Below are 21,810 nucleotides of genomic sequence, written 5' to 3'. Positions count from 1 at the left end.
CGCTACGCTCTGCGCTGCACACAACTGAGGGAGTCCTGCACTTTCTGTCTTTGACGACACGTAAAAAAACTGCGCATACCGCAGGAACGGTATAACGGGAAATTTTAGTGGTTTTGAAACCGTGACTTTTCCAAACCGGACTTATACCTTGAAACCGGTTATCGTCCCATGCCTATAAAACTCTGTCATTTTTCACCTCTTATTTGCATGACATTGAACATTTCTCAACTGGTTGATGCTCTGTGTTTGCTCCACTCCATCGTCAATCGCACAATCCCCTGAGCTTGCCGCTCAGCTCCCATAGAGAATGAATTAGAATATCCCACTCAGCTCCGCACCAGTGGACGTGCACGGTTAGCCAAAAGTCTTTGGATGTGGTGTAACTTTCCTCTCGTCGGTGTGTAGCTCAGAATGTTTTGGCTGGCTTTCTGCAGCCCTTATGTGGCACTTCAGTACCTCGTGGAGTGTTTTGCTGATCAGCTGCTGTGAAACGACAGATTGGAGCGGGCCGGTGTGCACACTTTTCCCCCGCTCAGCACTGCTGCAAACACTGAATAAGCTTGACGGTGTTTAAACGCTCAATATTAGCAGAACATGGGTAAGTGGCTCTATTTTCCAACTGTTGATCTGGTCTTAGTATCTGTAAACTGTAAGTTGGTGTTTGTGGTTTTTAGCCACTGAGAGGTCAAAAGTTTTTGCTAGTGCGATTTGGCTGTGGCGCCAATTCAAGGCCAGTCGAAAGAGTGCTCAAAGAGTCAATTTAGTCTTATCAGGAACGCTCACCTTGCACTGTGCCTCTGCAGTCATGTGGAGAAGCCACTAGCGAATTGGTTTCAGTGGGAATGGAGTGAGAAGAGACGCACGCCTCTCTCCTGCATCTCAAACAGTTGGGCTATCTCATTAAACCCAGTTGTTTCCCTGACACTGCGGCCGATCCCTGTCATCTGACCCCTGGAACCCTTTGTCTGTATTTCTCTCTCTAACTCAAACATGTAACGCTGCAGAATGAGGCTGTGAGACTCCGTCAAACAGTGACGTTTAACTGCAGATGTGTTCACTTGTGCTATAGGCAAATTACAATTGGCTGTCACTGAAACTGCAGAAATGAACTAGAAATCTGGCATGTTATGGCAGACCCCTAATGACATATTCAATATTGGGTCTCTGTTGCTAATTAGGAAATACTAAGAGATTGGATTGAATTCATCCAGTAACTCTGAAGTCAATTAGTGACATTATCTATATTTTCTCAAAATGTGTTTTAATAATTTTAGCCACAGGGCTTTTATTAACATTGTTATTAAAAATGCAGCAAGGTTCAACTTTTTAAAACTAATTTTATATGTTTATAATTTTACATTTCTTATTTTTAAGTATAAAATTATATTTACATATTTTATGTTTTTGTATAATACATGTGATTTTATATTTATTAACACCTGCTGATGGTAAAATAACTCTCCATGTTCAATTTGGAAGAAAAGAGGATTGGATTTTTCTTTTGAGTGACAGCCGAATCTATTCACTGAGGCCTTGAAAGGCAGTGCTGTCTGGCCCATCTGCTATTTGTGTGTGAAGCTGCAGTTGTTATGCTATGCTAAGGGACTGTACATGTTTGCACGAGTCGAATTTTTGCCCATTAATTGTGCCACTGAGGTGGTCTTGTCATTTGCCTGACAATCTCTCTTTTGGTCCTTCGACAAATAGTCAAGGACATTCGCCTTATGTTGAGTCCTGCATCCCAGGCTGTGCTTTTGTACAGAGGCTATTCTGAATTCCTTCTGACATTTAACTGTCAAGATGCCTCTTTCAATCAGTAGAAAATATGGTTAACACTCGGTCATGCATGAAAAAAAAAATACCGTCTTGTACCGTGAAACCGGTATAATTTTGAAAAATACCGTGATATAAATTTTTGGTCATACCGCCCAGCTCTAAGATGTCTTCATCTTTTGGTATCTCTGTTTACTTCCTCTAGTGCTTTGCTGTCTCTGTCCCTCTATCTGTTTGTCTGGTGTCTGAAGGAAGAAGGGGGAAAGCGTATTGCTGAGTGTCGAGGTGGGAGCCGTTGAGATTTAATTATTATGAGTGCCGGCTGCCGATTGGCTGATACCGTATGGGAAGAATGTCACCACGCTTGTGACCTACAGTATATCAGAAGGAGGATGTGGCTGATAGCTGAGGCCAGACACTCTGAATTAGGAAGTTGCTACTTGTATAACTAAGTTCTGCCCAGTGATGCCCCTTAGTCATGGTTTCACTTAGTTATGAATGCTGACTTATAAGAGGGACTAATGTGTTAATTAGGGCCCTATGAAATCTGTTTTATTTTTTCCAAATTCCATTTTTTCCATTTAAATTTTTCTACACTCTGTTTTAATGGTCAAATTAAATGTTATTCATCAAAAAGCATGTCTAATTAATTGAAATCATGAAGCTTACAATATTAATCAGCAATTTATTAAAAGTTTTACAAAAATGACATTTTTAAGGCCCAATAAAATTTTATTTTTTCTCAAATTCAGTTTTCGGTTCATTTTCTGGATTCCATTTTAATGGCTTCATTAAATATTAATAATCAAAAGCATCTCTAATTAATTGATTTTATAAAATAATTTACTGTGTTTTTGTTTTGTTTTGTTTTTTTTTTCACCCAAAATACTGCATTGTATATTTACATTTTTCTGCTAAAATTCAGCTAAATTTTTCTGGTAAATATTCATTTAAAAATAATGTTTTAATAATAATTGTATTATTAGTAGTAGTACTCTCATTACATTTAAGTAATGGTTTCTTCAAATTAAACTGAACGTTTGTTTTGACAGGTTGCTGTGAAGACCATTAAATTTCCGTTTGTATATGACATAGGCCTATTTTTCCTTAAAAGAAACGGTAAAGTGCTCATAAAGTGACTCTCAGAGCAGTTCTGGAGATTATGTTTATGTGTGTATGTACTCGTATATTGAGGCAGCAGAGGCTGAAAACATTGCGAGCATCACCAAAATTTGGCACATTCTGTGACAGTCGCGTTATACAGTAAATTCAGTTTTTATGACTGGATTCCGCAATTCTGCCGCGTTTTCTGCATCGTGGAAATCATAGGGCCCTAGTTATTGAGCAAAGTGGGATGGGAATATTATGAGGATTAAGATGTCACGTGTTCCTTCCTGTATTAGTGAAGCTGGTGCTCACTTTTTTTCCTCCTGGTTAAAAATAAAATCTTAGTCCACAGTGACATCTGGGTTTAACAGCTCTGACACAACTTCCTCCTTGTGACTCAGAAATGGGGACAGATCGCCTTGACTGTGAACCTCCATGTGATTGTGATTTGGGAATTGTATGTGCTGGTTTCACTGTTGCTCTGTACTTAAACCAATAAGCTTCTGTTGGTGGTTTAGAGATACTGAGACAATGAGTTGCTGTATTGAGTTTCTTTACAGTTTTCTCTATTAGAATGATTTTTGAAGGGTCATGTGATACTGAAGACTGGAGTAATGGCTGCTGAAAATTCGGCATTGCCATGACCTGAAAAATAAATAAATAAAAGAGAACAATTATTTTAAATTGTAATATTACACAGTATTACTGTTTTATCTGTATTTTTGATCAAATAAATGCAGCATTGGTGAGAACGAGAGACCTAATTTCAAAAACATTTAAACACAAAAAAGCTTACCGCCCCTGAACTGTATTACACCTAGTGCTCAGGTTTATAGTTAGAACTGAAGAACCGCATAGATATCAAGTTAGTGTATTCATTCTTAGACTTAACATGGCTTAAAGGTCTTATCTCTAAAATGGAAGTATTTGTCGGTGCCTTTTTATAGACAGAAATCACATAGTGATGATATAAGGTGTGCATGACAGTCTAGTTATTTTAAGAAACAGTTATTTTTAGATAAGGTGATTAAGAAACGTGCTGAAGAGATAATAAATGATTGTTAACTGAACAAATATGCCCATTGAGTTTTATTATTTGACAGGTGTAATCTAATGTCATACAGGTGTAATCAAATTCGAGGCGAATGAACGTTTTTATTTCTTTTGAGTAATTACAACCCAATTCTTTTATCAAAGATTTACTATTTGGTCTTACAGTGTAGTGTCAACAAGCCTCTCTTTCACTGTAATTAATTGCCAATTATAGAACAATTGTTTTTTTTGTGAAATGTATTAATGTATAAATTACACTCTGGGTGTATTTATTTGGATAAACAGAAAATGCTGGAATTTAGGTCAGCTTTCTTTGAAATATCTTACTGAATCATTAAAGATGTTGTTGATGAAAATCAAGCCTTATTTGGGCATTTCATGACTTTTGCCTGTATTCCAGCTGAGCCTAACACTCTTCTCTAGGGAAGGACATAATCAGTTTATGTTCTTGGTTTAAAATAGTTTTTTGTTTGCCTAGAGGAATATTTGAAGCTATAAATATATTCATTGAATATTTAGGTATATATTGTTTGGTTGTTTCCCAGGCATGATGAAGTCACAATGATATTCCAAGTTTTAAGCTTTTTCCTAAGCACAACCTATGTTTGTTTCTCTGCAGGGCCGACATGTCAAAACAGGTCAACTGGCTGCCATCAAGTGCATGGATGTCACAGGGGTGAGTTTATTTTCATCTCTACTTCAGTATTGACCTCTTATCATGCTCTGAAGCTGTTGAGGTCTTTCACCGACAAGATGTCAAAGCCTCTGCTCAAACCTGCAGGTTTATTTTAGGCTTAGTTGATCTTATTTCTGACGTTTTATTATATCCATATATCCTCAAGGCTTAGTTTTCTCCTCATTAGCTCTCTGGATGATAAAATATGATGTCTTCTTAATAACCTTTTAGCATCCCTCTTTATAATAGAGCAGAAAAGATAAGGCTACAATGTCTTCTGTGTTTTTAAAGTAGAGTTCCCTCAAGTGACAGTCATTGGGCTGCCATTTTTTTTAATTCAGTTGCAGTATTTCAGTCACGTCTGTCTGCTATTTTTAACGGCAGATTTTTCCAATCTATCTTTTTATTTTTTAATCTAAAGTCAATTTAGCATTTAATAAGCTGTTGTAGATTTTGAAATACCGTAGCGAATTCAATTCACAAGCTGTTATGAATTCACTGGCCACCGTTGGTTGTGTTTGTAATGGCTTGTGGCTGCCCCCTGTTATTTCGGGGTGAATAACGCTTGATTAGCAGGTTTCATGGATCCTTGTTTTGTAGGACAAACCTCTTCCCTGTACTATAGACTATGGCTGTTTCAAAACCTTACCGACTGTCTTCGTAGACATCATTTTAGACAATATATAAGTGTTTGTAAATGCCAATAATGCACAAACATACGGTCTAGGTTGGCAGTACAGTAGGTTTTGAGACCCATTTTATAATGCAGGGTCCCCATGTAAAACTGGAATTAGCAGGGTATTGTAAAATTATTTTCTAATCATAGAAAAGTCAGAAATTTCTACAGTGAAAATAAATATTTCTAGGTATGCTGATCTCTATAATATTTAATAACGAAGCAGATACAGATAAGCTAATTTTATTTTCTTTATGGCTGGTAACTGATAAAAGACTAAATTCTATTTCTATTTTTTATTTATTTATTGTCTAAATAAAAAATAATACTTTAAATATTAAAATCAGTTGTTTTAAATGATACAAGTGAATTTGGGCATCACAATATTATTATTTACTGAATACAAATTTATATTCTGAGATATGCTAAATATTCAATTTAGCATTATTATTATTATTATTAGTAGTAGTACATTTTTAGCATTTTTTAAGATGAATTTTAAGTGAGCATTGGATGATGACACAGGTAATCTAAATGTTAAAATAGAAACACCTAAATATCTAATATCGACCAATAACAATAAATCAAATCTCCAAATCTATAAGACAATAACAAATACGGTAAAAATATCATGCATCCCTAATATTTAACTGGCTTGAAAGCACTTTTTGTTGTTATTATCATCCTGTAAGATGATTTTTAAAATCATCTAGTAAACACAAATGCCTCAAAGTCCTGGAAATTCATTGGTTGGGTGATGAGGGAATCCAGTTATCAGGATGGGTTGTTCCTGGAAATTATGTGTTTTGACCTGTAGTGAAAGAGAGAGCAGATAAAGAGAGTTGTCATTAGCTCAAATAGCTGTTCATCAGCAGAGTCCAGCATGCTCTTGAGAAGAGCTCATTGAGTTGGGGGGCTTGAAAGGCTCCCAGAGGGACACTCCAGTCAGGATGTAATTCTTGGGGCCAAGAGCTAATCCTGTGCTCTCTGCCCTCCTTCCCCCATCTACTTCATGTAAAAGCACCTGCATCTGTAAGTGGGCCATCAGCCCTTATTATAGGTCACTAGAGTGGTCCCACCAGCCTCAAGCTTTACTTCAGAGAGTAGAGAGATATCCCATAATTCCCTGCTGCATGTGTCTTGACAGGAGGAAGAGGAGGAGATCAAAGCTGAGATCAACATGCTGAAGAAATACTCTCACCACAGGAACATTGCCACCTACTATGGTGCCTTCATTAAAAAGAACCCTCCCGGTGTGGACGACCAGCTGTGGGTGAGTACCGTGTCCCAGTGTGCCAGTGGAGATAGAGAGAGTGTATCCATCTGTGCTTCGAACACACTGCCCTGTGTATATGTGGTCTTTTATGGGCCTATGGGGAAGTGTATGATAAATGGGCCTTGAATGAACATTGATGAACAGGAATCAAAGCACCGTTGTCTCTCCTACAGACTTGTTGTCATGGAGAGTTAATGGAGCTCTATTCTGGGAAAAGTTAAGGACTTTGTAAAGGCTGTGAACCGTTTTTGTAAAGATTGGAATAATAGAATTTTTATGTACCGCATCCAAATAGTACAGATCGCTTGACGGAGAGCGAAATTCTCAAGCGCTCAGTCAGCGTGTTTATCGAGTGAAAATCTGTGTTGAACGCCTCTCACACACATACTGGCGTGTAAAATCTAAGAATTTATTAGCCAATGGCTAATGTTAGACGTTATTTAGTCGCCCAGAGTAAGATTTAGTCGCATATGCAAGTGATTTACTCGCAATGTAGAGGGTTGACTCTTATCACTCAGATGTGAGTTGGGCTGCCCCCTAATAGTCGACTAACCGTTAGTCAACCAGAAGAAGCTTGGTCGACCAAAGTTTTATTAGTCGCTTAGTCGCAGAAAAATAAATCCACATTGGCGAAGTCACACAGTCCATGACGGACAGATTGTTAACGGCTGGTCTTTGTGGTAATACAGTACATCGGGCAGGACATCCAAACGCTCGCCTATCATTCATCGACCTCAAATATGGCTTATCATCTGAAATATGTTAGTAGCAGCAACTTTATATGGCCGCTCAATCTAATGTTCACCTAGAGAAATGTGCGCTATTCAGTGTTTGTGTGAAGTGTGGAAGCTGAACAGTAGCGCACACTGCAGGACAGATGGAGGCGCCGGTGCGGTCATTTGCTCTTAAAATACTTCGTCATTTTTGGTCATACAGATAAGAATAATACAGCTTTCGAATCTGTAAAGACTACGTTTATTTGTGTGCACTCACAATAACAACAAATCATTGTGCTTTTGTAAAATAATGAAAGCAAACAGGATGTGCTTTCTGCCGTCTCTGTCTCTGTGAACGCGAAACTCAGAAACTCTGTGTATATTTGCCTTACAGACATAAAAAAATATATCTATATAGATATATTTAGAAATATGAATATATGAAATCTCTACTTTAAAATAAACCAATTCAAATGGAAAACAGATAGTCTCAGATTATGTAATCCGTAACAAGCATACAGGCGCGTCCATCCACTACTGCGGAGATGCCGAGTCAGTGTCGCCGACTTCATCTTTTAAGCCGAAAACAAAGAAAGCACCAGTTTATCAATACATTATTAAAATGTTAGTGCAGCATCCTTACTGTTTTTCCGGACACATTCATAATCATTACTTCTGCTGGTGCTGTGGCAAGCATTTTGTGTGCGCTTGAGCGCTTAATAGGCAATGTAAAGGCTCATTATTATTATTATTTAAATGGTTTATTAATAAACATGCGATTACCTCGACTAATGCTACAAATGAACGACTACTAGTCAACCAGAAAAATCTTTAGTCGAGGGCAGCCCTAGTTGTTAACTCCTAGCCCGAGTTGATGTGTGCTTGAATGTAGTGGCTGACCAATATAGGATTTTCAAAACCCAAAGCCAATATTTAGAGATGAGGTTGATCTATAACAATATAATGCTGATATAATATAAATAAGTGGTTCTCAACCAGGGAACCGGGTCACAGGATAATTTAAAATTACATTAAAAATATTAAATCTTTTAAATCTTTTTTTTTTTTTTTTGTATTTGAATTTCATTTATTAAAATATGTTTTTTTTTAAATGGAAAAATATATTTCCTTTTTTTATTTCCCCCCTTAACCGTGTTAATTAAAAACATACAGTTCTTAAAACTTTTGGAGGCACAAAATATTTTTTTTTTTTATAAAAACTCCCAGTTTGTGTTAATAAAGCAGTTTAATAATTAGCAGCTTTGTCATGATTACAGCAGAAATACCAGAAGGAATATTATAGCCTAGGCCTTTCAAATATTGTTTGACAATTGGTGGGCCTTCAATTTAAATAGATTGAGAACCACTACTATAAATAATAATTTAATTTAATTATACCAATGAGACCAATAGAATTTTTAATATAAATGAAACGCAATTTGACACAAAATTCACTCAAGGCTCACTGGAAAATATTTAATTATACTCACTGTATACAATAGTAATAATCCAGTAAAAATAGTTTTGATTTTCCTGTGTTTTAACTACATTATTTGTCAAAATTACCCGAAATTGAGTGATCTGTCTATTGAAAGACTGATTTGTCTGAGCTATGCTCAGATTTGCAGAAAGCCTGAGTGTGAAAATTGATATCAAATCAATTATATTTAAAGCTTGGAAGTTGTTCACAGTTCCAGTGATGCAATTACTGTATTTTGCCATTCTACTGATAGTGTTTGGCCTACACTCTCAGACAAAAGGTACAGAACTGTCACTGGGGTGGTACCCTTTCAAAATGAACTAATATGTACCTGTAAGGTACTAATATGCGCCAACAAACATGCACTTTTTTTAAGCTTTTGTAACATAGGGTTACCACCCTAGTGACAGCTGTTTATCTTTTTTTCTGAGAGTGTATAATGAAGCAAGTAATGATCTCCATAATAAGTAAATTCGAGAGGCCATTATTTAAATCTGCTGACTATACTTCTATTCTTTCACTTCATCTCCCAGTCGTAGTTTACTTTTCTCGTCCATATTTTCTTCTCCTGACAACTCTTTCCCTCTTCCACTTCTCTTCTCTTCCTCAGCTGAAAGACAGGTCTGATAGTGGCAGGGTAATTTGTGTTGTTTATCAGCGGCTGCAGGGACACACAGGGGCACATAGATGTAGCGCTCCACCAATAAAGATAGACATCGCAGGAAATGAAGTGCATTTGTGACACATCTCAGCACTGAGTGACAGCTCTTGAATGGGCAGACCTTTCAGATGAAGGGTGACATTCCCTCTGCTGTAAGACTCGAGGGCCACAGACCTCATCAGTATTCCCTCTGACCTGACAATCAAAAGCCCAAAGACACAGATTGGGAAAGAAGCTTTTGGCATGATCAAGTGATTGAAACCTACATTCAATTTTGCTCCTGCTCTTCAGGTAGTTGGTGTGCATGTTTCCAAGGGAATCCATTCACTCTGGCACTCAGCTTCAGCGCTGTTCTTGCATAAGCACTTTCTATTTAACGATTGCTCTCACCAACTTAACACAGCAGTTAGTGCTGTGGACTCTGAATTAAGCTTGAAGCCTATAAATTACTCCTTCAGTTTGGTCCTTGTGCACAAAGATTAGTTTGCAGCACATTCTTTTCAGTCTGTTGAAGAGGACATAGAGGTAGAGGTAATGAAAGCCTGACCTTTAAAAAGACCAGCTTACACCAGCATGTGATTTTCACACATCTTTAGGCTGGTTTTTGCTGGACTAGCTTTTAGAGGTCCTGTTCAAACAGCAAGGTTGACTAAAAAAGCTTGTTGGTTAATATAAAGAACAAATAAAAATACTAAGTAAATATAATAAAATAAGCATTTTTGATGTATATTCACATATTTAGTTCACTTCCCGAAAAAAAAAATCCTGATAATTTACTCACCACCATGTCATCCAAGATGTTCATGTCTTTCTTTCTTCAGTTGAAAATAATTCGATTTTTCTCCATGTAGTGGACTTCAACAGGGACCAACGGGGTGAAGGTTCAAATTGCAGTTTCAATGTAGCTTCAAAGGGCTCTACACGATCCCCGCCGAGGAATAAGGATCAGTCATTTTAAAAAAAATAATAAAAATGTATATACTTTTTAATCACAAATGCTCATCTTGCACTAGCTCTGCGTTTCATGTTCACGACTTCACGCATTACGTAATCACATTGGAAATGTCACAAGTGACGTAGGCAGAAGTACTGACCCAGTGTTTACAAAATGACTGTGCAAAGACTAAATCAAACGCCCTTTACAAAAAAGGTAAAACGACGATGACGGACCATTTTGAAGTTGGAGGAGAAAATCAGATGGAGTTTGTTACTACTTCTGCCTACATCACGTGTGACCTTTCCAATGTGATTACGTAATGCGAGATGTCGTGGACGCACATCGCAGAGCTAGTGCAAGATGAGCGTTTCTGGTTAAAGTATATAAATTTTTTTTTTTAAGAAAATAACCAATCGCTTCACTAGATAAGACCCTTATTCCTTGGCTGGGATCGTGTAGAGCCCTTTGAAGCTGCACTGAAACTGCAATTTGGACCTTCAACTCGTTGATCCCCATTGAAGTTCCCTATATAGAGAAAAATCCTGGAACGTTTTCCTCAAAAACCTTAATTTCTTTTCGACTGAAGAAAGAAAGACATCAACGTCTTCGATGACATGGTGGTGAGTATGTTATCAGGAATTTTTTATTCTGGAAGTGAACTAATCCTTTGAGGTAACAGCATCAAACACAGCATATACTGGTCTTTTCAAATAAGTGAACTGAGGCAATTGAGTTTTGATTCTACTGAGATTCATGTTGCTGCAAAAATGCCTAAACATCACGCAGTCCTACTGTATGTACACTTTTCTGTCTAGGAGACATGCATTGGTGCTGAATCACGGCCTATGACTGAGTGTGATAGTCTGTGAAAATGAGTCAGCGTCTTAAAATAGAGAAGCACCATCACCCAAAACACAGCCTCATGAGCAGTGCTCAATGATCTCATTCTTCCTCCTTTATGGCATCCTAGACAGAAAAATAGCAAGTTTCTCATGATTCATAAAGTATTAAAGAGGTCAAGCAGCACATGATGTTTCTTTGTGTGTTGTTGTGGTTTTATATGTCATAAGTGGATTATGATTTGCTCAGACATCAAGATTACTGAGCTTAACTTAAACTGTTCTTACACAATGGATTTATCCTTGTTTGAACTTCACAATTCTTAAAGGTAAAGTTTACTCAAATGTGAATTTCTTTCTTCTGTTGAACACACAAGAAGAATTTTTGAAGAATGTTGGTAACCAAAAAGTTGCTGGTAGCTATTGACTCCCATAGCATTTTTTGGAAGTCAGTGGCTACCAACAAATGTTTTGTTACCAACATTCTTCAAAATATCTTCTTTTGTGCTCAGCAGAAGAAAGAAACTCACGAGGATGAGTAAATAATGACAGAATTTTCATTTTTGGGTGAACTATCCCTTTAAGTCATACTGGCCTCAGAAGCAAATGTTCAGTTTCAGAGAACTGAATAATGTAAAGTGTTTCCTTATTTAACTGTAGGCCATTTCCAGATGCAGCCAGCTTGAGTGGCTGTTGTGTGGTTGAGCACCCATCTCTGACATGGAGTATTTGAACCTGAGCTCAAGGGCTCGTGACTAGACAGGACACTCTCCGCTGAAGTACGATTAGAGGAGCTAGAAGCACAAGTCACTTCCAATTACAACAGAATAAGGCTAAATCGGAGGGTTTGAGGATCAGCTAAGCTGACTAGCTACATTTTGCAGCCATTTTCATATCCACAACTGGTGTGTTATGTTCATTTGTCGAATGCAGCATTGTTGTAGCATGACAAATTGCTAGCGTTTTTGTAACTTGGCTACGGTTTTTAGATAGCTTAGTTGTTTTTGTTCTGGAAAGATGTGGTTTTAATGTTTTATACAAACAACAGTCAGGTACTCAACAGTGCAATTTATTTAATGGGCCGTACTTGTCATTTTCATTTGCAGCAAATTAAATATAGCTTCTACGCTGAGTAAATTCCATGAGGTAGGTGTTTAAAAAAACGTAGGTGTTTCTCAAAACAAATTTTTTCAGATTTCTGTACTAGAACAGTCGATTTAGTTATTTGTCAGTTGGCCTTTTCGTGAGAACAAATCCTGTTTTCATCTGTAAAAGTTCACTGCCTCCACCCGGGAAAACAAACGGACAAAGATTAATGGGCTTTGTTTAACTTCTGTAATATGGGCTTATCCGTATTACAATAATATCACCTTTTGCTTCTGAGGAATTACCCTTCCCATTATTACAAATAATCATGACACCTGAAGAAAAGAGATGAACTTTCTTCACTTGAGTTAAAAGTTTGAAGTGTTATTGTGTTATTTTTTCATCCCTTTCTTTTCATTCCTGTTTGTTTTGTTTTTGTTTTGTAGTTTTTTGTTTTGTTTCGTGTTTTGTGTTTTTTGTTTTTTGTGTTTTTGTTTTTTGTTATTGAATTGAGCAGTCAGACAAGACATGCATTTCTAGATTTATACTCAGTTGCATCTTAAATGAAATTCACATCAGATAATTAAAGTGAAAGTCCCTCCTGATCTCTTGTGCTTGCCACTTTGCCAGCAAGTTTCGTTCTTGCAGCCAAATCTGGTCTGATTAAAACCTGAGTGATGCAGCCTTTTAAACACTGCACGTCTTGGGTCTGAGAGACATGGACCGGTGGGAGAGGAGGGGATCAGATCTTCAGTGCATGACGATGGTGACAGGCCTTTCCTCCTGTCTGCTACATTTATCCCAGCATCCACATGCATATTAATGGACTCTCATATCTCTCTCTCTCTCTCTCTCTCTCAGCTTGCGGTTGAGCAGTACTCAAAGATTTATGTCCTCCATTTGAATGTCCCTACTTGGGTGTTTTTGTTGAATGCTGCAATATTTATTATGTTTTTTTTAATGATCTGTGGGACTTTCCTCTCTGTCTTAATATATGATAAAATCCACCCAGTGCTCTACGGGGCATAATCCCATGGATCCCATGAAATATTAACGGGCTGATTAAAGCAGTTAGCCCCTGTCGTGCTGTTTGTTTGGGTTTTGTTTGTGATTGTTTGCAGTTTAAGTGGGTTGTTCTAATATATTTTTGATAAGCAAATGGTAGGCCAGGGCAAAATTAGAATAAATGGGACAACTGCACAGAAATGAGATTTGGGGCTAAAAGTTGTTGAAAGTGTTTCAAGACCCCTTGAAATGGTTTAATGAACAGTTTTCTTTTCTGTGTTGACATTTTTACTATTGAAAGGGAACATGCGTATTAAAGGGGAATGACATTATCATTTTAGAAAGTGTTTGATTGCTCACAAATCTGTATAGTGCTGAAATTGTATTTATGTAATAAAAGTGAATGTAGCAGTGCAACCTCAAAGCTATCAGACATAGACTCAAAGCCATAAATCTCTCACTTTGATTTAATGGAGTCTTTAAGGGACTGTGTGAAAGACAAAAGGACGATTATGATTTGCAGGAATTGACTTGTGTTGTCTCTACAGCTGGTGATGGAGTTCTGTGGCGCAGGCTCAGTGACAGACCTGATCAAGAACACCAAGGGCAACTCACTGAGGGAAGACTGGACTGCCTACATTAGCAGAGAGATCCTCAGGGTAACGGCTCAAGTCACTGTGCTTTATTCACTGTCTTCCCTGCTGTGCTTAAACTAGCATTTGGAACATGCTTGCTGTTTTAGGTGATTCTAGCTGGTCAACAGTATAGACTGGCCTATATAAATATATCTAATCAAATTCTCTACTGTTCAAAAGTTTGGGGTCAGTTAAAATTTTTTTAGTAAATAGATAATTTATTTTTCTAGGATGCTTTAATGAATATAAAGTTTAAAAGAACATTATTTATTTTAAGTAGAATTTTTAGTAACTGTCCATTTTGTGCATTTTAATGTATCGTTGCTAAATAAAAGTATTAATTTTACTAATGTCGAACATTAAAGCATGTCAACATATTCTGTTACACCAAATACACAAAAGAATGATCTTTAAAAAAGCATCATATGACCCCTTTAAATAGTAGTGTATGTAGTATGCATTCAGAAGACCTTAAATCTAGAGCATGAATCGTTTTGTGTTCCACAGAAAAAATGTCATTGCATTAGATGACACATTATCATACCAAGTTGCATTTATTTTAAAGAATGGCAAAATGCGAATAAATGTTCAGGAAGAACATTTCACACAAATGTTTTGTTACTTTTTAAGTGCAAATGTCATTTATTAAATGTAGTAATTCACAACCTAGTTTGTGAATGAAGGATTCTGCCTTTTTTTTCCTCCTAATTCATGTTTGTCTCTTTTCCAGGGCCTCACTCATCTCCACCATCACAAAGTCATCCACAGAGACATCAAAGGCCAGAATGTGCTGCTAACAGAGAATGCGGAGGTCAAACTAGGTAAGAGCACAGCCCTGAGGCTCGGATAACTTTGCATAGCATTTACAGGCCTCACTGTGACTGTGCAGAGAAGGTTTCAAAGCAAAGGAATGTGAAAGAAGCATGGCCCAGCAATGCTAATGCGCTGTTGTCCTTTAGCGGTGCCCCCTTTAAGACTCTGCGAGGAAATTAGCATTGACTGTGAGACAGAGTAGGCTGGAACAGAGGTAAATCAATTAGCCTGTGAGGTAAATAATTGATCATCCTTTAGTTGACAGTGCTACTCTAGCAGATTTCATAAATATGCTGAAGGCTGACTGCTAAAGGTTTGTGATTGCGAAAGGCGCTTTTCAAAACAAATAGTTTCTTTTCTCTGCCTTGAGAACATTTGTTTTTATTTCATCTCATTACATTTCCGTGTTTACTGTGAGGAGAGGCCAATTACCTAAAAGCACAGGCACTTGCATGTCAGCGCACCTATTTGATTTATCACATGTAAAGGTTTTCAATTTTTCATTTTATCATGTCTAGTTAAACTAGCTTCTTATGTAATACAATTCTTTATAGGACGTCATCTATCTTGAAATCATGTACGGCACTAAGCATAAATGCAGCAGCTGTTGATTTTTTTTCACCCCTTAGCATGTTGTGTAAATGTGTTAAAGGAATAGTTCACCAAAAAAAGTAAATTCTGTCATTAATCACTCACCCTCATGTCTTTCCAAACCCGTAAGACCTTTGTTCATCTTTGAAAAAAAAAATTATGACACACAGTATTCTCGTAGCTTCATAAAATTAAGGTTGAACCACCGATATCACATGAACTATTTTAACAATGTCCTTAAGGTAGTACTACCTTTCGGGGCCTTCAACGTGGTAGTTCCCTTGCTGTCTATGCAGAGTCAGAAAGCTCTCGGATTTCATCAAAAATATCTTAATTTGTGTTCTGAAGATAAACAAAGGTCTTTGGAACGACATGAGGGTGAGTAATTAATGCTAGAATTTAAATTTGTTGGTGAACTATCCCTTTTAGTTTCCAGCGACAAGCAATGGACCTTTTTCACATTTCCGGGTTTCTCAGCAGCGGAAGTCGTCATAGTTGGGTTAACTCGAACAGCGGTGAATGGGAGAGCACCACAAATATATTTTTTTGCATTCCCATTTGCTCAAATATTATTGAGTAGAAGGCAGGGTTTTATTTTTGCGCTCCTCCTCTCTGTCTCTCACTCATAGCAACCTAACAGTTGGAGGGGTGTGTTTAAGGATATTCTGCACAAGCCGTCAAACTGACATCAGAGAAGGAATGTCATTCCAGAGCAGAAGCAAATGTTCAGATTTTGATTAAAGATTAACATGACAAACAATTTTTTTTCCAGCGGATTAACTTTCACGTGTTTATTGTTCACATAAAGACTAGCAATGTGAGCTAATAAAGTAAATAAAGTCACTTTAAACATCAAATACTTTTAATTACCGGACATTTTTGGACTGGTGAAAATCCCCAGTGGGCAGGGCTACTCTGCATGAAGGTGTGGTCACCTTAGAGAATTTTGGCAAAATGTTGTGGTCAAAAAATATCTTTCGCAATAGTATACTGTAGCAAGCGATACATAAAACACCACTCACACAGTAGTCATTTGCTGTTGGTCAGTGCAGTAAATTCAAGTGAACTTTAACATGAATAAATTCTGTGTGGGGAACTTTTTCGCCCATGCGGAAAATTCACAATTTAGCTGAAATTCAATTCAATTCAAGTTTATTTGTATAGCACTTTTCACGATACAAATCGTTGCAAAGCAGCTGTACAATATATGTTTCTACAATATATTTAGTAGTAGCTTATCAGTGGTGACTATGTCAGTAAATGTACATATGGCAGAAATGTTTGGAAAAATCAATTAAAGACGTAATCAAACAGACTATGAACACTAGAAATGTTTGGAAAAATCAATTAAAGACGTAATCAAACAGACGATGAACACTATTAACAACAATGATTATATGATGCAATCAAACTTATAGCAACATTTGGTAGTTCTGTATGTTGTTTCAGGGTTGGCATCATCTGAGGTCCTCTGAGGGGTTGGCATCATCTCTTCTCAGGTGTTCTGGATCCAGACTGAAGCTTGTGTAAATCCTAGTTACCACGGGATGTCAATCCTGTGGCAAAAACAGAGAAACAAATAGGGACATAATTAGCGTAGCTGCTGTTCCAACCAAGCAAAATTGATTTGTTTAACCCAAGCTAAAGAATAATAATGTGCATTTGATCAGATATAACTGCAGTACAAGATTATGATATGCATTATTTGAATGCTTGGCCAAAGAGATGTGTCTTTAATCTAGATTTAAACAGAGAGAGTGTGTCTGAACCCCGAACGTTATCAGGAAGGCTATTCCAGAGTTTGGGAGCCAAATGCGAAAAAGCTCTACCTCCTTTAGTGGACTTTGCTATCCTAGGTACTACCAAAAGTCCAGAGTTTTGCGACCTTAGGGAGCGTGATGGATTGTAGCGTGGTAGAAGACTAGTTAGGTACGCAGGAGCTAACCCATTAAGGGCCTTATAGGCAAGTAATAATATTTTGTAACTGATACGGAACTTAATAGGTAGCCAGTGCAGAGACTGTAAAATTGGGGTAATATGATCATATTTTCTTGACCTGGTAAGGACTCTAGCCGCTGCATTTTGGACTACCTGTAGCTTGTTTATTGAAGATGCAGGACAACCACCTAGCAGTGCATTACAATAGTCCAGTCTAGAGGTCATGAATGCATGAACTAGCTTTTCTGCATCAGAAACAGGTAACATATTTCGTAGTTTGGCAATGTTTCTAAGATGGAAGAATGCTGTTTTTGTAACATGGGAAATATGATTTTCAAAAGACAAGTTGCTATCTAATATAACACCCAGATTTTTGACTGTAGAGGAAGTAACAGTATATCCGTCTAGTTTCAGATTGTAATCCACGAGATTCTGTGTACTGTCTTTTGGTCCAATAAGTAATATCTCTGTCTTATCCGAGTTTAATAGGAGAAAATTATTGGTCATCCAATCTTTTACATTTTTAACACACTCTGTTATCTTAGATAATTTAGAAGTTTCATCTGGTCTTGTTGAGATATATAGTTGAGTATCATCTGCATAACAGTGGAAGCTAATCCCGTATTTTCTAATAATATTACCAAGGGGCAACATGTATATCGAAAATAGCAGAGGACCTAGGACAGATCCTTGTGGCACTCCATATTTTACTGGTGATAATTGAGATGACTCCCCATTTAAATGAACAAGGTGGTAGTGATCGGACAGGTAGGATCTAAACCATTTTCCTTGAATACCTTGAATACCTGTATAGTTTTGTAATCGATCTATGAGTATGTCATGATCTATGGTGTCAATAAGATCAAGAAGATCAAGTAAAACTAGCAATGAGATACAGCCTTGGTCTGACGCAAGAAGCAAGTCATTTGTAATTTTAACAAGTGCAGTTTCTGTGCTATGGTGGGCCTGAAACCTGACTGAAATTCTTCATATAGATCATTTTTTTGCAGGAAGGAGCGCAATTGAGCGGACACAACTTTTTCTAAAATTTTAGACATAAAAGGAAGATTTGAGATGGGTCTTTAATTTGCCAGTTCACTAGGATCTATTTGTGGTTTCTTAATAAGAGGCTTAATACCGCCAGCTTGAATGGTTTTGGGACGTGACCTAGAGATAACGATTTAATACGAGTTAATAATATTGAGAAGCCGTTCTTCTGCTACAGGTAACAACTCTTTCAGTAATTTAGATTATGATATGCATTATTTGAATGCTTGGCCAAAGAGATGTGTCTTTAATCTAGATTTAAACAGAGAGAGTGTGTCTGAACCCCGAACATTATCAGGAAGGCTATTCCAGAGTTTGGGAGCCAAATGCGAAAAAGCTCTACCTCCTTTAGTGGACTTTGCTATCCTAGGTACTACCAAAAGTCCAGAGTTTTGCGACCTTAGGGAGCGTGATGGATTGTAGCGTGGTAGAAGACTAGTTAGGTACGCAGGAGCTAGCCCATTAAGGGCCTTATAGGCAAGTAATAATATTTTGTAACTGATACGGAACTTAATAGGTAGCCAGTGCAGAGACTGTAAAATTGGGGTAATATGATCATATTTTCTTGACCTGGTAAGGACTCTAGCCGCTGCATTTTGGACTACCTGTAGCTTGTTTATTGAGGATGCAGGACAACCACCTAGCAGTGCATTACAATAGTCCAGTCTAGAGGTCATGAATGCATGAACTAGCTTTTCTGCATCAGAAACAGGTAACATATTTCGTAGTTTGGCAATGTTTCTAAGATGGAAGAATGCTGTTTTTGTAACATGGGAAATATGATTTTCAAAAGACAAGTTGCTATCTAATATAACACCCAGATTTTTGACTGTAGAGGAAGTAACCGTACATCCGTCTAGTTGCAAATTGTAATCCACGAGATTCTGTGTACTGTCTTTTGGTCCAATAAGTAATATCTCTGTCTTATCCGAGTTTAATAGGAGAAAATTATTGGTCATCCAATCTTTTAAATTTTTAACACATTCTGTTAGCTTATATTATTTAGAAGTTTCATCTGGTCTTGTTGAGATATATAGTTGAGTATCATCTGCATAACAGTGGAAGCTAATCCCGTATTTTCTAATAATATTACCAAGGGGCAACATGTATATCGAAAATAGCAGAGGACCTAGGACAGATCCTTGTGGCACTCCATATTTTACTGGTGATAATTGAGATGACTCCCCATTTAAATGAACAAAGTGGTAGCGATCGGACAGGTAGGATCTAAACCATCTTAAAGCCTGCCCTTGAATACCTGTATAGTTTTGTAATCGATCTATGAGTATGTCATGATCTATAGTGTCGAACGCAGCACTAAGATCAAGTAAAACTAGCAATGAGATGCAGCCTTGGTCTGACGCAAGAAGCAAGTCATTTGTAATTTTAACAAGTGCAGTTTCTGTGCTATGGTGGGGCCTGAAACCTGACTGAAATTCTTCATAGAGATCATTTTTTTGCAGGAAGGAGCGCAATTGTGCAGACACAACTTTTTCTAAAATTTTAGACATAAAAGGAAGATTTGAGATGGGTCTGTAATTTGCCAGTTCACTAGGATCTAGTTGTTGTTTCTTAATAAGAGGCTTAAGCTTGAATGGTTTGAATGGTTTTGGGACGTGACCTAAAGACAACGACGAGTTAATAATATTGAGAAGCGGTACAGGTAACACAGGTAACAACTCTTTCAGTAATTTAGTGGGTACAGGATCTAACAGGCATGTTGTTGGTTTAGATGCAGTGATAAGTTTATTTAGCTCTTCCTGTCCTATAATTGTAAAGCACTGCAGTTTATCTTTTGGTGCGATGAATGAAGTTGAAGTATTATACGCTGTAGAATCTATATTTGTTATTGTATTTCTGATGTTATCTATTTTATCAGTGAAGAAATTCATAAAGTCATTGCTATTAAACTGTGAGGGAAGATATAGATCGGGTGGCATCTGGTTATTCGTTAATCTAGCCACTGTGCTAAATAAAAACCTTGGATTGTTTTGGTTATTTTCTATGAGTTTGTGGATTTGCTCGGCCCTGGCATCTTTTAGAGCCTGTCTATAGCTGGACACACTGTTTTTCCATGCAATTCTAAAAACTTCCAAGTTAGTTTTTCTCCAGTTGCGCTCAAGATTACGAGTTTCTTTCTTAAGAGAATGGGTATTACTGTTGTACCATGGCGCAGTACGTTTTTCTCTAACCTTTTTCAATTTGATGGGGGCAACAGCTTCTAATGTATTAGAGAAGATAGTGCCCATGTTGCTAGTCATTTCGTCTAGTTCATGTGTACTTATTGGTACACAGAGCAGTTGAGATAAATCAGGCAGGTTATTTGTGAATCTGTCTTTGGTGGCTGGAACAATAGTTCTGCCCAGACGATAACGCGGAGCGATATAGTTATTATCAGTAATACGCAGTATGCACGATACAAGGAAATGGTCAGTAACATCATCACTTTGAGGTACGATATCTATATCAGTAAGATCAATTCCATGCGATATAATTAAATCTAGCGTATGATTAAAACGATGAGTGGGCCCGGTGACGTTTTGCTTGACTCCAAAAGAGTTTATTAGGTCAGTAAACGCAAGTCCTAATGCATCATTTGTATTATCAACATGAATGTTAAAATCTCAGACAATTAGCGCTTTATCAACAGTAACCAATAGGTCTGAGAGAAAATCTGCAAATTCTTTTAGGAAATCTGTATATGGCCCTGGTGGTCTATACACAGTAGCCAGAGCAAGAGATACGATAGATTTATTTTGCATATCTGACAGTGTAACATTAAGCATTAGTATTTCGAATGAGTTAAACCTGTATCCTGTCTTCTGAGTAACATTGAGAATATCACTATATATTGTTGCAACACCGCCGCCACGACCAGTCTGACGGGGCTCATGCTTATAACAGTAGCTTGGTGGAGTAGACTCATTTAGACCAATATAATCATTAGGTTTTAGCCAGGTTTCAGTCAAGCAGAGTACATCAAAACGATTATCTGTGATCATTTCATTTACAATAACTGCTTTGGGTGAGAGTGATCTAATGTTTAGGAGCCCAAACTTTAAAAATTGTTTTTGTTCATTTATTTTACATTTTTCTGGTTTAATCACGATAAGATTTTTTCTAGATCCTGCATTAAATTTATATTTTGACCTCACTATTCGGGGAACAGACACAGTCTTTATAGATTGGACAGCACAAGTACTTCTATCATTTAAGCGGGTAGAACACAAGTCATCAGGGCAGGAATGGGTATTACTGTTGTACCATGGCGCAGTACGTTTTTCTCTAACCTTTTTCAATTTGATGGGGGCCACAGCTTCTAATGTATTAGAGAAGATAGTGCCCGTATTGCTAGTCATTTCATCTAGTTCATGTGTACTTATGGGAACACAGAGCAGTTAAGATAAATCAGGCAGGTTATTTGTGAATCTGTCTTTGGTGGCTGGAACAATAGTTCTACCCTGACGATAACGCGGAGCCATATAGTTAATATCAGTAATA

At 37.3% G+C, this 21,810-nt stretch overlaps 1 protein-coding gene across 5 annotated transcripts in view; it reads left to right on the top strand.

The window, feature by feature from the left end:
- tnika (TRAF2 and NCK interacting kinase a) overlaps positions 1 to 21,810 on the top strand; it is a 117,082-nt gene that overhangs the window by 48,902 nt on the left and 46,370 nt on the right. For all 5 annotated transcript variants that reach the window (XM_016530911.1, XM_016530913.1, XM_016530910.1 and 2 more), the window contains exons 3-6: positions 4,553 to 4,609; positions 6,433 to 6,558; positions 13,834 to 13,944; positions 14,651 to 14,741. In XM_016530911.1, the coding sequence (XP_016386397.1) occupies positions 4,553 to 4,609; positions 6,433 to 6,558; positions 13,834 to 13,944; positions 14,651 to 14,741 (385 nt within the window). The remainder of the gene's footprint in view (positions 1 to 4,552; positions 4,610 to 6,432; positions 6,559 to 13,833; positions 13,945 to 14,650; positions 14,742 to 21,810) is intronic.

The sequence above is a fragment of the Sinocyclocheilus rhinocerous genome, unplaced genomic scaffold (genome assembly GCF_001515625.1).
Source record: "Sinocyclocheilus rhinocerous isolate Xijiao unplaced genomic scaffold, SAMN03320098_v1.1 scaffold541, whole genome shotgun sequence".
Classification (NCBI taxonomy): domain Eukaryota; kingdom Metazoa; phylum Chordata; class Actinopteri; order Cypriniformes; family Cyprinidae; genus Sinocyclocheilus; species Sinocyclocheilus rhinocerous.
The sequence above is the reverse complement of the archived record's forward strand: the minus strand, read 5'-3'. Positions and strand labels throughout refer to the sequence as shown.